The 16,206-nt window shown below is 38.9% G+C and overlaps 2 protein-coding genes across 2 annotated transcripts in view; one reads left to right on the forward strand and one right to left on the reverse strand.

The window, feature by feature from the left end:
* The window catches only part of Lpxn (leupaxin), a 31,518-nt gene extending 27,937 nt beyond the window's left edge, over nt 1-3,581 (reverse strand). Inside the window, exon 1 of the mRNA XM_028770084.1 lies at nt 3,432-3,581. Within this exon, the coding sequence (XP_028625917.1) occupies nt 3,432-3,444 (13 nt within the window). The 5' untranslated portion in view covers nt 3,445-3,581. The remainder of the gene's footprint in view (nt 1-3,431) is intronic.
* Nucleotides 3,582-5,385: 1,804 nt separating this feature from the next.
* The window catches only part of Zfp91 (ZFP91 zinc finger protein), a 30,773-nt gene continuing 19,952 nt past the window's right edge, over nt 5,386-16,206 (forward strand). Inside the window, exons 1-3 of the mRNA XM_028770064.1 lie at nt 5,386-5,594; nt 5,710-7,063; nt 11,623-11,651. Coding sequence (XP_028625897.1) covers nt 6,720-7,063; nt 11,623-11,651 — 373 coding nt within the window. The 5' untranslated portion in view covers nt 5,386-5,594; nt 5,710-6,719. The remainder of the gene's footprint in view (nt 5,595-5,709; nt 7,064-11,622; nt 11,652-16,206) is intronic.

The raw sequence follows: 16,206 nt of genomic DNA on the forward strand, positions 1-16,206 counted from the left end.
TACAGGCAACTGCAAAATAAATCCTTTAGCAAATTCAGATTCAGTGTTCAACATGAGTTTCATAAGCATAAGAGGGCAGATGATAAACAACTTAAATTTTAAAAAGAATATTTAACACTGTATAGTCAACAATATTAAATACTAACCTCTCAGAAATTTGAAAATATTAACATTAAAATGATATCAGATAATCTTAGGTGTGATAATGTTATTTCATGATATTGAGGAAACACTATTAAAGTTATTAGCTATTGTGGGTCAGATACTATTAGTATGGTTGTCTGTAATAGATTAAGACTGAATTACATATAGATGAGGAATGTAATAATTGAAGTTTCTTAAAAACAATAGATAAATGGAAAAAAACATAAGCATATGAAATAAAACTGTCAAGAGCTGATGATTATTGACGCTGATCCAAAGGGTGCAATCAAAATTCATTAAACTGTTCTCTCCAATTCTGTATATACTTTAATTCTCCACAATAGATGATCTTGGGTTTTTTTTTTTGAGTAAATAAAACAAAACAAAGCAAATGTTTTATCTCAGAATCTTATTAGCCAGCCTCAACTCTGAATTTCTGGATTCTAACACTTTACATGTTAGAATGCAATCATTCATTCTCTTTTCTGTTTTCTAAGCTTTACTCCAATCAGAAGTCAGAGGTCTTCCTGCACCAAGAGAATTCATTATATTAGACATGATGGGACAGGAGTATCATTCAGCAAAGGGTATGAAGCTATCCTCAGAAGCATCAGCTCACCAAATCTATTATAAATCTCCTTTCTGCTCACGAGTTACCAGAACTTTCACTTCCTGTTTCCAATGAACACATATTTCACCAATTCCTGAAGCTACTCCTTTGGCTTCATGCAGACTCTATAATTTAAATTAGAAGACTAATTTTAGTGTGACAAACATGAGATTACTGGCGGTGAGTGAAACTAGACTAAAACTGCAGTTTGTCTCCCTAGTCCTTGACCTGTGGAAGCTAAGTATCAACCTTAACTTGTCAAGAATACAGTGAAGTCTCTGGGGGGTCTCCACAAGTTAGAGTCATCTCATCCCTAAATTGTGAAGATTTAGGTAAAATCTTCAAGGTAAATACATGCTACTAACATCCAAGGCAGTATTGCAGAAAGGAAACATTTGCCCACTTGAGCCAACCTGTCCTTGATAAAATTTCTACACAAGTAGAAAAAGAAATCCACCCCAAGTTTTGGGGTTGGATTTTGGTACTGTTGCTGTTTATTAAGGCAAGGTCTCACTCTAGCCCAAGCTGACCTGGAACTAACAAGGTAGCCCAGGCTGACCTTAAACTGTGGGCAGTCATCCAACCTAGTCCCTTAAGTGCTGGGATTATGGGTACACACTATTGTGCCTGGCAGGTACTCCTTGACTTTTGTTTCATTTTGGTTTTGGAGACAGGGTCTCAGTGCTGGACTAGAACTTGCCATGTAAACCAGACTGGCCTCAAATTCACAGAGATCTATCTACTTCTGCCTTCCATGTCTGACTTTTTAAAGATAGGACTAGGCTGGCCTCAAATTTTCTATATAGCCAAAAATAACCTTTAGTTTTTGATTCTCATGGTTCTCCGTCTGGACCATCAGGATTGAAGGCAAGCAACTCCACACTCCATGCAAACTGTGACAATTTGAAGAGACTGTTGAGGGGTAACTATCAGCAGTTTATTAACCTGTAGCAAACTGAATTATCTACAGTTAGCTTCCAAAGTTACATACTTTCTACACTTCTAAAAAAGATTTCCCTAACAGCTGTCTTACTCAGAAAATCTTAAAGTATACATTTTTTTTTAAAAATGTATTACTGTACTGACCACCAGAACAAATACACTTCTAACATAGAACAACCTGGAACATTATCATTTAATTATACTTAGTGTTAGCTGCTCCTGAGAATGAACAGATATTTTGGTGTTTATTTAAGGAAAAACAATACCTATTTCAGAAGATTACTGCAAACACTAAACTTAACATATTTTAAGTTTTCCCAGTATTAATTGCCCTTTAACTTTTTGAACTAATTTTCGAATTAAGTGTAAAACGTATTTTGACATTGTGGTTAATGCTGTATTTTGGACTTGGATGTAGAATACAGATTCTTTTCTATATAATATTGGTTACTTATTCTTTGAGGATTTTACACATGCTACCCATAAAATAAAGCAAAATAAGATCCTATCTGAAGAAAAAATGGTAAAACTCGACGGAGAAATGCAAATTTCCTTCCTCAATATCCACACAGGATATGCATTTATCAAATTCTCAAAGAATAAATAACCAATATTATATAGAAAAGAATCTGGATTCTACATCAAAGTCCAAAATACAGCATTAACCACGATACCAATATATTTTACTGACAAAACAGTTTGGCATTTATTGAAAACACCTTTTTTTCCTTCATTAATTTCTATCTCCTTCTTTGTTCCTCCGTTTCTCCAACTCTTAAAACACAACCCCAATAATTATTTTTAATGACAACATGCAAACTATGCATTTTGTTATTGTTAGAAGTTTTTGCATAGCTATAAACACAATGTGGAATACAGCTTAAAACGTGGGTAAAAGTTAGTAACTTAGTGTTAAAGATAAAAATAAATAGGTGATAGACAGACAGATAGACAGATGATTTAAAAAAAGTTGCCAAGGTGTATGAAATGAGCCCCAAGGAGGCAGACTTTACAGCTCAAAGCTTTGAAGCCTGTGGTCTCTCTGGGCATGGTAGCCAGGGGCACTTCCACTGCTGTTTCCATTACCTCAGTGTGGAAGAACAGACTGTTTTTCTTGCCAAGTAATCTGCCCCTTCAAGATTTCTCTAAATAAAAAGTAACAAGAACCACTACAGTGATGGGCTACCCATAGTCTAATAGCAAACTACAGAGACATGAAACCACTCTGGCCCTTTTGCAATCTCTACAGACCCTTTACTCTGCACGGTCTTCTCCTTGTCCTTGCACTATACTCCCTCCCTCACGGTTTCCTTTCCTTCTTCCCTCCTTCCCTTCCTTCATTTACGTCCTCTTCCCTTCCCATCTTATTTTTTTTTCTTCCAATATCATATCTCCACAACCACCTAGCTTTAGAGCCGCCCGATGACCTCCAGTAGCTGCCAAGGGGAAAGGCACTTTCAATTACAAGTCCTTCTGTTTCTTTGGGTGTCTGGTCTATAGTTAGCTCTCAACTCTCTGCCTACTGTGCTTCTGCAAACAAAGACCCCATAGCTCTCCCAACAAGGATAGTTCCTCCTGCCTCCCTCTTGTTTGAACTGAGGACAGAAGGGAAAACAAAAATCTTTCAGTCCTATCCTCTGTTTGACTAGACCACACTTCATCATTACAGATGGGAATGCATGGCAGCCAAGCCCATACTCCCTTAGAGCATCTTCTCCAGAAGCCCCTCACTCACCCAGCTCTTCCATTGTCCTGCACCTACGATGCTTGTCTTGAAGATTGTGAAGGACTTGTTGGCATGTGGTGAAGAAGGGGACCACAACGGAACTGAATGAGACAGTGCAAAGCAGCCTCTGTGACCCCTTTTGGTTCCTGTATTTGCTTAGCACTTCCTCACTTTTGAATTGTTGAATACTTTTTCTTTTCTTTTTCTAGTAGCTCAGATTTTTTGTTTTGTTTTTTGTTTTGTTTTATGGTAGTGCTGACAGAAAAAGGCAGGTTGTATAAGATTGAGGTTTTGATGCTACAGTGCCCAGGGTGGCTAGAAAAACTGAAAGGTTTTTTTTTTTTTTTAATTTAAACACCTACCATATTCAAGGGGTTATCTTGAACACATAGAAATTTTAAGTTTATATTTGTGGAGTTTTCCAAGTTTAAGTTTCCCACTGCCCACTGCTGGCTATTTTTTTCTGTCTCCTTCCTTTTCCTTCCTTCTCTTTCTCCTCCTTTTTCTGTAAAACTAGAGGAGCATGGAAGCATAGGCTCCTTTCTTAAAATTTCTGATTAAATAGCAACAACTTCATTTCTATACTAACTCAATAGAGCTGACCTCATTTCCCAGACAAACTGTGATTTTTAAAAACAAACCTTTTAAAAATTGTGTGTGTGTGTGTGTGCATGTGTAGGCATTCACGAGTTGAGAATAAGGTGTCAGTTCTCTCATCCCACCTGGGTCCCACAGATAAAATTCATCAGACTTTTCAGCAAAGTGCCATTATCTGCTAAGTAATCTCACTGGCCCAGATTAAACATTCTTTAAAGTTGAATAGAAGTGGGTTCACTTTTGAATTCTCTGGTCCTTGTTTATACAATTATCCAAAATGCAAACATCTACAGGATAAGGAAAAATCAACTGAGAATATTTAAGATACTGGGTACTAAGCTTCCAGAATCTGAATTACAATTCCTGCTCAGTTCACATTGCCTCTTAACAATTTCTCCAAAAAGGTAAGAGAGGTTGATTTTTAATCTTATTGTGCCTTTGTTCATCTCAAAAGGAAAAAAAGCATTTATAACAGGCCCACCTAGACAAGACAGTATATAAAGAACTATAATTATGGCCTTGTTAAGTGGGTCTTGTCCCAGTGTTTACCAGTAGACAAAACAGACATAGGGAGTAGTAACTGGCTAAAATAATAAAAAGATAGTTTTGTAATGATCATCTTTTAAAAGGAACAAGTCATTCGTTTCACTAAGACCTTTTTTAAGAGGCTCGCTTTCTGTATTACTTTAAGCAGCCATTGGATGTCAGTGCTGTTCCAAACGTGCTCATTGCAAATACAGCTGTAAAAAAAAATCATTCCTACTGAAACTGTCAGGTTTTACAACTGAAAAGGACATTGATCCTTTGAAAGCGCAAAACTCAGTACAAACTATAAAGCATTTGCCTTATTTGTGTGGCAAATGAGCCAGATGGAGGGAGGACAAAAAAAGAAAAATGAACTTCATTGTACGTCTAAAATTTAATGGCTAATATAAAATTCAGAATTAGATTTCCAAACTTTGTAGCTTCCCACTCTCTTGTGTAGATTTTAACTTAAGGCGCTTCCATCTTCGAAGAATAAGGAATCTCCTTGAAAGTTGTTTACTGATTGCAATGTGTAAAAAGCAAACCAAGGAATGCAAACATTGTTTTAAAAAGGGAAAGAAATGCCTACAAACGTGTGAGAGAGAAAAACCCACAAGAGGCTGAATTACCACCAGCAGCGGTTTGAATAATTGGAAAGCCCCCTTTACCCATCAGGAAGGTACTTAGCTGCAAACGCTAGTCAGAGCTGCTATTATGACTGTGCTTCCTGTGCCGCAGAAACAGCTACAAACCGCAAAGGCATGCAGCCTCGGGGTGAGCGACAGCTAGCTTCTCCACAAAAATCACAGGGAGTCACGCTAACCGTCTCTCTGGCTCCAGCTCAGGGACCACAGGCAACGCTAATTCTGTGACGCCCCATTCCTACTAGGAAATAACTTTATAATTCGTCCTACATGTTTTATTAAAATTGAGTTGACACAGGCAGAACGAATCCCTGACCTCCTGGGCTTCACACGTGAAAGGCTCAACACAAGATGGAGGAATGAAAACGAACAGGTCGCAGAAGAGGCGCCAAATGACCAGACCGAAGTAAGTAAAAACTATGACGAGGGCACTTCGGAGCACTTACACAAATAGATTAACAGTAGAAGTAGGAGTCTCTCCAGACACCCCTAACCAGTAATTGGCCCAATATTTGTGCCAGTTGTACGCAGGCGTCGCGGCCTAACCCGGAAGCAATGCCTCGCTGGAACGTAAACTCAAGACAGCGGACAGTAAAACTCCCAGCCTTCCATCTGCCTGATTTCCCTGGAAGCACAGACTAAATAGGACTTCGTCTCCCAGAATGCCCTTGGCGAAGTTGGCCCTGCGCATGCGCCTCACGAATATCCCGCGCTGTCCCCTCAACCCCGCCTCTATCCTATCGCCGCCATTTTTTCAGAGACTTTCATCCGGCAACGGACAGGGCCTTTTTTTCTTAAAGGAGAAGCTGCAACTCAAATAATTTACCACTTCTCCCCTCAAGAGCTGGCGGCGCTGGGGACAGAAAGGCCAGAGCAGGAAGGTGGGGGTCCGGGTGGAGGCGGGATAAGGTCCAGGCTACTTCTTAGGCTAGTAAGAACCCTTGAGAGAACAGCGGCGCCTCAGGGAGGCAGGTGCGCGCGCAGCCGGCAGGGGGGTGCGCGCGAGACTGGGAAAGGTGCGTTTGTCCTCGCCACCGACCTCGGCACCCCTGCCCCTGCCACCGCCCCTAGCTTGAGCCGAACTACTGAGGGGGGGGGGGGAAGGTCACTTTGGGATTGTCGCGAGACGCAGCCGTTTAACGGTGAGAACGGGCGCGCGGGGAAGGAAACCTCGCGCTCTCCCTCAGAGCCGTTTCCTGATTGGTTGAGGGAAGGGGTGGGGGAGGGCACCGTGTGCGCTGCTGCGTGTGAGACCGAGAGGGGCTGGGCCAAGGGGCCGACCCTCCTCCCCGATTGGCCCGCTGCGTATCTGTACGGGTGCGCGCGTGCGCGCCGCCGGCGGTCGCGGGCTTGAGTGGCAGGGGGCGGGTGGGGGGGTGCCCTCGGAACGGGCGGAGGGGCGGGGGGAGAGAGGCGCTCCGGAGTGAGGGAGCCGGACGCTCCGGGAGCCGAGGGGGGCGGGGGGAGCTGCGCCCCGGGCGCCGCCGCCTCCACCGCCTGGGACGCAGGGGTGGGGGACGGACGAGCCCCGATGCCGGGGGAGACGGAGGAGCCGCGATCCCCGGAGCAGCAGGACCAGGAAGGGGGCCCGGCAGCGGCGGCCGACGCGGCTTCGGACGAGCTCCGGCCCGGCGCGGCGGCGGCGGCGGCGCCTGTAGAGACCGCGAGCAGCCGCGTGCTGAGGGGAGGTCGGGACCGCGGCCGGACCGCTGCGGCCGCCGCCGCCGCCGCCGCTGTGTCCCGCCGGAGAAAGGCCGAGTATCCCCGCCGGCGGAGGAGCAGCCCCAGTAACAGGCCTCCGGACGGTTCCGGGCATCAGCCCGCGGCCGCGAAGCCCCCATCTCCTGCTCAGGGCAAGAAGAGTCCGCGACTCCAGTGAGTAACAGTCTTTGAGACGTTGGGGAAGACCCCCCTCTAGTTCTCACTCTACCCTCTCGGCTCCCGTAGCGCCCGCTCCACGTGACACCCTGCTTGCTCTGCCCCCTGCCGGCTCCGCACGCCAGATGTCACGCCGCTGGCTGCCGGGCTCCTGCTGCTTCTCAGCCTGTGGCCGCCGGCCCACGCCCGAAGTCGCCCTGTGCAGGCTGCACGCCCTCTGCCTCCTGCCTGCTCACTCCTCACTCTGTCTTCTGTGCCCCCTTTGTCAGCCTATCGCTTCCAGTGTTACATCACATCCCCGTTAGGAAGTCAGCCGAACCATACTAGCCCTGAGGAGTGTTTTTACCTGTTATTATTGACTTACATCATTCAAGCCACTTACAAGGTAGCCTTTTTCCCCTTTTTAAATGGTCACGTTCATTTTTACCGTCTGGATGAAAACACGACTGTGCCAATTGCAAGTATATTTTATACAACTAAACTAGATATGTAGTTCTTTTTACCAGTATATGAACTTTTTCTTTATGCGTATATTTTAACGTAGGTACTTATTCTTAAAATTACATTGATCTGAATTACTACTTTATATTAATTAGAGGTCTTTAACAGATGGCCAGGAGCATAAATATTTTAAATTGCTCATTAGAGTAATGCTTACCAGTAATTAAGTACATGAGTTTATAAGATACACGTTTTAATCAAATTAACTGTTCATTGTTGAGAATATTGTGTCATTTGATTTACAAGTGGGAAAAAGACAGAAAATCAAAGAACAGGTATCTTGGTTTCAGATAACCTGCAACCTGCCAGTAGAGACAGTGAAAGGTCTTGGCTTACCTTAGACCTAGGAAATTTTTAAAGCTTAAAAACAAGCTTGCTCCAGAATTAAATCTGTGACTTGGAACAGTTGCATAAGATCCAAATGTACCATTTTTTGCTACTAGAATCTTTTCCCCGGTTTTGAATGTGATTTAAGTTAAGAAAATTAACTTCTTTAAGAAAACTATAGTTTTGTGGAGAGTAAAACTCTCTTACAAATTTTTAAGCCGAATTGAAAGTTGTAGCTGCTGTATGTACATTTTTACAACTATCTTAATGTATTTAATCTCACAGACTTGAGAATATGTAAATCATTAATCTTAATTGGGCATAAATTCCTTAGGCAAAATCTTTAACTTCAGTTAAAGTGTGTCCTTCAGTTTCTTCTCTGTACACAGTTATACAGGGAATAACCTCTATGACCTGAGTTTGTGTGTATTAAATATATTGTAGAGCCATTTTACACAGTGTCTTATGCATTACTAAATTCAACTTGTTATTTTGAGGAGGAGTAATCTAACAGAGGCAGGAGTACTTTATAGTGGTGTTTTTGTGTAGGTTTTATGGTTTTGTGGTTTTATATTATCCTACATAAACCTGCCACTTGAGAGTTAAGTACATCTGAATCAAGTTAAATTATACCTAGAGTAGTGTTTAGTTTTTCCCTATATGGTAGGAAGTACTAATAGACCTTGAATCCTACAATGTAATTGTGGAAACAGTTGATCTTGGATGAATATGACTACTTGCATTAGTTTTTTATCACAGTTTTCCTTGTGAAAAGGAAGAAGCAATCTTAGTGTTCCTTGTCATCTAGTACTATAGTTATGGAGAGCTTTACCTTCTTTTCCCTCAGATTTATCCCTTGTTCATGTATTTAAGATTATACCAATTTATCAGATTCTTAAAATTAGTTTTCATCATTTTTATTGCACATTTTCACTTACTCAGTGGCCTGCAAATCAGAGAGATGTCAGTACATTCCAGCTTTGGAGTTCTTGTTTGAAAAGTAATTAGGGCTAGTCTAGGGTGTAGAAGGCTAAATTAGATCTGGCTTTGTCTTCAAGGACCTCGGTGAGGAAGGAAACATTGATTGGCACTCATTAATTAAACTTGTGTACATGGTTTGCAGATATTTTATGGCAATACATTTTTAAAATTCATATTTACCTTTGAGACATGCAGTTTTGAGTGTCAGTGTACTGAACTCTGACCTTGATTAATCTCTTCCAAATAAAGTGACATTTTAAAGGGAGATGAGAAATTTATTATTAATTTATTATAATTTGTTCTTTTCAGATCCTTTTCCCTCCCTAGTTACTTTTTCATTCACTTTCCCTATCCCTGATTTTTTTAACCTACAAAATTCCTGTAACCTGTTAACCTGTATTTGTTTCTTTCAACTAAAGAAATAATCAAATATACAAAATCATTTAAAATATCAAAAACAGATTTGGATTAACTAAAATTTGTGTTATTAATGGAAGACAAGTTATATAGTGAAGAAAAGCTTGAACTTGATGTTCAGGCTGCAAATTTGATGTCTCAACTTGTACTGCTCATTGGCTTAGTGATGATGAGCAAGTCCCTAGCATCTTTAGAGCTATTTCCTCTTGTCAATATTCTGAGTTTGTGGCAAGAGCTTTACAGCTGAATAGTATATTATACTTTCATAAACTTGACTCTATAACAACTTGACATTTTTGAGACTTGAGAATACAAAATATGAGTGCAGGAAAATAAAAATTGCAGGAAATATATTCAGAAGAAAGGCATCAAGTTAAATGCTAGTTGCATTATACACAAAGCCCTAAATAGTTTGTAGTTAGGAAGCTAGACCCAATTTGTATGCAGTTTGTGTGTTTGTGTTATTCAAGAATTAAGCTCCTTGTTTGCTGTATTTTAGTTATGATCCTCATTTCACTTGTGGATATGCTTCAAGAAACGGGTGGTATAATAGTTTGAAGATTGAGTATATGATTTTTTCCCCTTTGGCTTGTTTCTTTCCTTTTTTTTGGTGCATTTGGTTGGTTTGGGTTTTTATGTGTATTTCTTTCTTTGAAGACAGGGTCTCCCTATGTTGCCCTTGCCTGGAATTTTGTGCACCAAACTGGCTTCCCAAGTGACTGATCTGTCAGTTGTCCTCAGCCTCCCAAGTGCTTTGATTAAAGGCATGTACCACCATGCCTGGCTTCTCCATTTTTTTAATAAATTGAAATATCCATCTGCATACAGCAAAATCAAATTAAGACTACGATAGGAAGCAAAATGTCTTTATTCCATTTTATTCTGTGGTATCATATATCTGCATTCCAGATTTTAAAGCTCAACATGTAAGTCTTAAAATGTAGTTGTTGGATAGCCTTTTTAAACTTAAGATTTGAATATTTTTAGAAATCTTTAGGTTCAGTTGATTGACACATGAAGAAAAGTGTTGTTTTAATCTCTGATATATGGAGTTCAGGGTTCTTTGTGTGGTTGTTTTTGGCAAAAGTAAAGAAATAATAAACCTGTAGTTGGCATTTTCTTGTGTTTCCCTTGAAGGATTGTGGAGAAGTATGAATGAGGTGGTGAATATTCTGAATTGACAAACACAGCTCTTTGTTTCTAGAAGGCTTCAGTTGCACAGCACTGGAATCCTAAGTGGTTGTGATCCTAGGGCAGTCAGGGTGGTGGTAGAAACATTGAACAATTTCAAAAACATCTCAGGCATCTAGCAGGTGTGTTTTTAGTGCTCCATTTCTTAAAGTGAAAGTGATTCACAATTGCTTGTATCAGTTGGGAAGTTTATAACAGAATAAAGCCATCATAGTACTAAGCTTTTTAAATTGAGGCAAAAATCACAGCTGTTCTCTCACAAAACATCTTTTAATTATGTTAAGTTTACTTTCGGTCTTTCTGCTGGTAGATACTATGTGCTATCTTTATGAGTAAAAATAGGAAGCCAGCTTCTGAGTTTGGGGAATAGGTATGGAATTCATAATACTATATCTACCAGTTTCATGTGATAGAAGCTGTCCCAAATGAAAGTTGTAGGGATCACTTTGGTTTTTTTAAGGCTTATAACTTTGAACTTTTTACTTGTATTTAATGTGTAAAGTATAAGTAATATTTATTTCAGATATGTATATATTGCCTTTTAAGAAGCTTTTATTGGACTTGGTGATCTATTTTGGGGTCTCATAAATTTCTTGTTAGGAAGATTGTTCAGTAAATACAAAGTAAAGGAAGTGATGTAACAAAACACCATTATTTATCAGTGAGTGAGAGTTACTGACATTTTACCATCCTTGCTATACCTACTTCATGGCATGTCTCAGATGTCATTTCAGTCTTTTTTTACTGTATGTGTATAAGGACATTCATTTTCTTTCATAACCACTTTTAATAAAATTAGCAACATTTTCCTTGTGTTTTTTTTTAAATGTCTAAAAGCAACTATTTCACAAGATAATTTTGTTTCTGTGCTGTTGATTATGGTGGCCACTCTGTAAGTTTACATTAATCAACATAAAAAAACTTGAGTTCCCTGGTTACAGTAGCTATTTCAAGTGATGAGCAGCTACATGGAATAGTATAGATAGGGTATTTTTACCACTACTGAAAGTTAGGCTTTTCTTTGAACAACATATTATAGATGCTTTCTGTATTATTCTGGAGATAAATCTAAAACAAATACTTGTGCTTTAAGGAAATGTACAAAATTATTTATTTAACACGATTTTATTTTCTTTCAGGTGTATAGAAAAAATAACAACTGATAAAGGTAAGATTCATTCTCTTGTGTATAGTGTTGATTGTTTTGTAGTTTAACAGGAAAGGTACTACACTTATGGCTGATTATTCAGTGTTGTTCCATGCAAAGGGAACTTTATGGAGTAGGCCTACTGGAGAAGTTAGAATCTATTTAGAGGACAGCAAGCAGATTTGAACAATACAGTGTCTTCAAATTTAGAAAAACAATAATGGGTTCTCATTTAAAGGCCACTCTGAGTTTTGAAGCTACCATTTTTAAGAAGTAACAAAAATTATATATAATAATAGTAAAGTGTAGACAAATCTTGATAACTGATGGGACTAGTAATTGGAAAATTGAGGAAAGTGTGCCAAGGTTTTAACTTGATAAATAATTTAGTGTGTGCGAGTAATATTTGTGCATATAAATATATATGACCTTTTATATTTCTGTAACTTATATGAAGTTTTCTTAATGAAGTATGCTTTGAAATTGTTTAAATCACATCTGAAACTTTGGGTTTTTTTATATTTGAAAAAATGGCAATGTGATTAGGAACCAGTATCTTGAATTGGTGACTTTAGTCAAATTCCTTCCCAAGTTTCTTTTCTCTTATTCTTGGAATGTAAAGCTAATATCTCAAATACCAGGTAGAAGTATTCATACAGACATGATAAGTACTTTGGGGGTTTGTTTTGTTTTTGTTTGTTAAGAAGTTGGCTTCTATCGGCTGAAAAGTTTTCTTGAAAATTTTGGACTACTCATGGAGATAATTTTTGCTTGAGTATTTTAGTCTAGAATTGCTAGCATGATAGGTTACTCTGCTGTTGGAGGAAGATAAAAACTTCATCCTGGGTTTGGGTATTTTCAAATTCCTCTATGTCTTCACTAGGCTACTGTCAGCGCAGCTTAAAAGAGGATACTTGACTTCTGCTCACCTGTTGCCTTCATTGGTGCTCAACTCTGATGTTCATCTAGATGTTTATTTATATGACTCTGTTCATAACTTTGCCTTTTTAACACTTTCTAAGCTTTGTTTTCTTTACTGTATTATCTTTTGCTACATAAATAGTAACATAAGAACCTTGCCAGCCAAACATTGTAATTAGATTTCCATTCTAAGAATCAGAGAAAGAAACTTGAAGTCACCAATTAATCCCCCAAACTTGTTAACTTACAGTGCAACAATTTATTGTTTCTTGGTTGGGGTGTTTTCCTTTACTGTTTTTAGTCTTTTGAGGGAGGAACTTCCTATTTTTCAAATTGGCATGCTAATTTATGTTTCCATCAAGAGTGCAGCATTCTTTTTTTCTAGATCCTTACAGTTATTCATTCTTTTTTTATAGTAGTTTGAGTTGATAATTTCATTGTGTGTTATCAGTATTTATAACAATGAGAGTATTGTTGTTTAGTGTTTGTAGGTTCGCATATACTTGTAAATTCAATCACTCAGATGTCTTAGAAGAATTACCACAAAATTCCAGGCCAGCCTGAGCTACAAAGTAAAACCTTGTCTCTAGCAAACAAGAACAACAGAACCTAAATTTAATACCCCTTTTTGTTAAAGTTATTTGCATTTAAGTGAAATTAACCACAAATGCTGTGTTACTTTAATGTTACATGAATTGTAAATTACTGTGTTGTAGAAATAATAGAAGAAGGCTAAGAGGTTGGGGGAGGGGAGCTGTTGATGATAAGGTATAAATTTTGTTTACACTGCAAAGTGTGTTTCAGTGTTGTACTGTACTTTAGCTCACAGTAAGTAACAATGTAATAGACATTTCAAAATTGCTAAAGTCATTTTAAGTGCTCACACAAAAATGGTAAATCAGTGAACTGGCAATTATGTTAATTTGCTAAATTGAAGCTTTATAAACACAAAACATACTTTGTGTGTGTTTTGAATGTAACTTCCAATTTTCAGGAGCTTAGTTGGCAATCACCAAATGCTGGGACAGAAGAGCAGCAATAGAGGATGCACATGCATGCATTTTTTGCAGAGTGGTTTTGCTTCCTTCTACTCCAGAAAACCACAGTTGGGAAAGTTTTTAGTACTCACACATCAGTAGTGGTATAGATAAAGGTCCCAGACAGTGTTAGCAGCAACTGGAGAAGTAACCTGGAAGTTCATGGGACTGCAGGCCTTCAGAGACATCTCTAGAGATTTTATTCATGGCTATACTTTTAGGCATTTTGGGTATGCTATTAAAAATTGCCAGGCATTGGCAGTTCACACACCTTTAATCCCAGATCTTAGGAGGAGGCAGAAGTAGGTGGAGCTGAGTACAAGGCCAGTCTGGTCTACAGAGTGAGTTTCAGTACAGCCATAGAACAACTCTGTTTTGGGGGTCAGGATGGGGTGTGGAAATTGATGGTTGAATGAGCCTTGCCTCTGGTAACTATTAAGCTAATTATGCATTTGAAATAGGTGCTGAGATAAGGTTAAGTTACTTTACTACATTTACTACACCAATAAATAGAGTTACTTGCCAGTTAAAAATCCATTTTGAGAAACTTAGGGTCAACCAGCCCAGTAGAAATTCAGGTAGTTGTTGGTTTTAGAGTTTTTAATCTAAAATGTAGGCCAGAAACTTGTGGTTTCTTATACAGTCTTGAGATTGAACTTCAACATCTTCCCAAAACTTAAGACTTAAAGTCCTTCAACTGATCTAGGTTGGTGTTCAGGCCAACAACTGAGCACTACAACACAAGCATATTAATACTGAGAATTGACTTCTTAGCTAGTTGTGGTAGTAAAGGTTATAATCCTAGGACTCAGGAAGCTGAGTTTGAAGTCAGTTTGGGCTCCAGAGTGGAATTGTCCCAATCTCCTGACGCCATAAGTGTATACACACACACACCTTATCACTGAAATGACTTTTAAAGTATTTATGCCTTTCTTAGCTTACAGTTGCTTATCTCTTTTTGCTTTTGCCATATGATCCCCCATACATGATGTGGGACTAGACTTGTCTCCAGGACTGTATGAATAAAGGTTTTTGTTTTTTGGGTGGGTAGGCAGGGAGTGTTTGTTTGTTTTGCTTTACTTTTTTGTAAATTGTTTGTTTGGTTTTTTTTAATTTTCTTCAAATTTCTCCTTCTTAAAATGTAGGACTAATAAACTGTTTATCTTAAATTCTCAAAACAGGACAAATAACAGCATTTTGTAGAGATTTGGTCCTTTCTACATGCCAAGCAGCTGGTCTTTTCTATATAAGACACTAACTGGGGTTCCTCTAATTCATTGGTTCTCAACCTTCCTAATACAGCTACTGTTTAATACAGTTCCTTGTATTGTGTTGACCCCCCCCAACCATAAAATGATTCTTGTTGCTACTTCATAACTGTAATTTTGCTACTGTTATGAATTGTAAATGTCTGACATGAAAGATATCTGATATGCAGCCCCTATGAAAAGGTCATTTGACACCTAAGGGGGTTGAGAACCACTGCTCTAGTTGCCCTCTTTTTCTTTTTTCTTCTTTTTTTTTTTTTTTTTACCTAGTTCCAGTATCACCTACCTGGGGATAGTATCATCCCATTTCACAATTTCACAAGTTGCTCCCACAGAATTGTTCACCACTTCCATTGCCAATCTCAAGTCCCTGATTTTCTGCTAGTGCTTTCCACCAACACCATTCTCTTCATTGGGCCAAAAAATTTGCTAGAATGACTCATAGAACTTGGAAAGACAATATAAAGGAAACAAGAAAGGATGCATAGGGCAAGGAGTGTCAGCTGTAAAGGTAAAGAGCATCCATACCCTTTCTGTCTTGATGGACCACCTTCCAGGAACCTGTGTTTACTCAGTCCAGGCTCTTTTGAGTTTTTCTGGAAGCTTCACTGAGTGGGTATGGTTGATTTAATCACTGGTTATTAGTGGTTCACCAACTTAACCCCAGACTTCCTGCAGGTGAAGGGAAAAGTTTCGAATGTTCAAAATCACACCTTAATATTTAATGGTTACTCTCCAAAAGCTACCCAGAAACTACTAGGTACTAGTCTTTTAATTAGCATACAAGGACAGTTAACTAGATATTCTTAAAAACTGTATACTCTTAATCTTTTTAGTTGTATATTAAAAATAGTCTCATTGCTGTTCCTTTTATTTTCTTTTTCTTTTTTTTCTAATCTACAAAAATGCAAAGTATGAGTGTGTGAATGAATTGGTCTTTATTTTCTCTCAAGAATAATGTGGGGCAGGAAGCTTTTGAAAATAGGAGTTTGATGCAAACCTAGTGGCATGCAGTAATACCAGCAGGCAGGAGAATGTTGGTTTGAACCCAGCTGGCACTATTTAGTTTTAGGCCTTGTTCTAATATAAAAATGAGTGATGTGGTTGTAGCTTTTCCGAAAATCAGTTCATTGTCTTTAAATAGAAAGTCTTGCATATCTTGCTCACTGAGGGGTGAGGGTGGGAGAAGGCTTTGTTTTATTTCTCCTAAATAATAAAAACACATGGGATTTCTATGATCAAAATTTCTTTAAGATAGAATTTCTTTTCTGTTTTTGCCCAGACTGGCCTAAAAATAAAACAAAATTCTCCTACCTCAGACTCTCAGTGCTGGGGTTATAGGCATGTACC

The sequence above is a fragment of the Grammomys surdaster genome, unplaced genomic scaffold (assembly GCF_004785775.1).
Source record: "Grammomys surdaster isolate TR1022 unplaced genomic scaffold, NIH_TR_1.0 198, whole genome shotgun sequence".
Lineage (NCBI taxonomy): Eukaryota > Metazoa > Chordata > Mammalia > Rodentia > Muridae > Grammomys > Grammomys surdaster.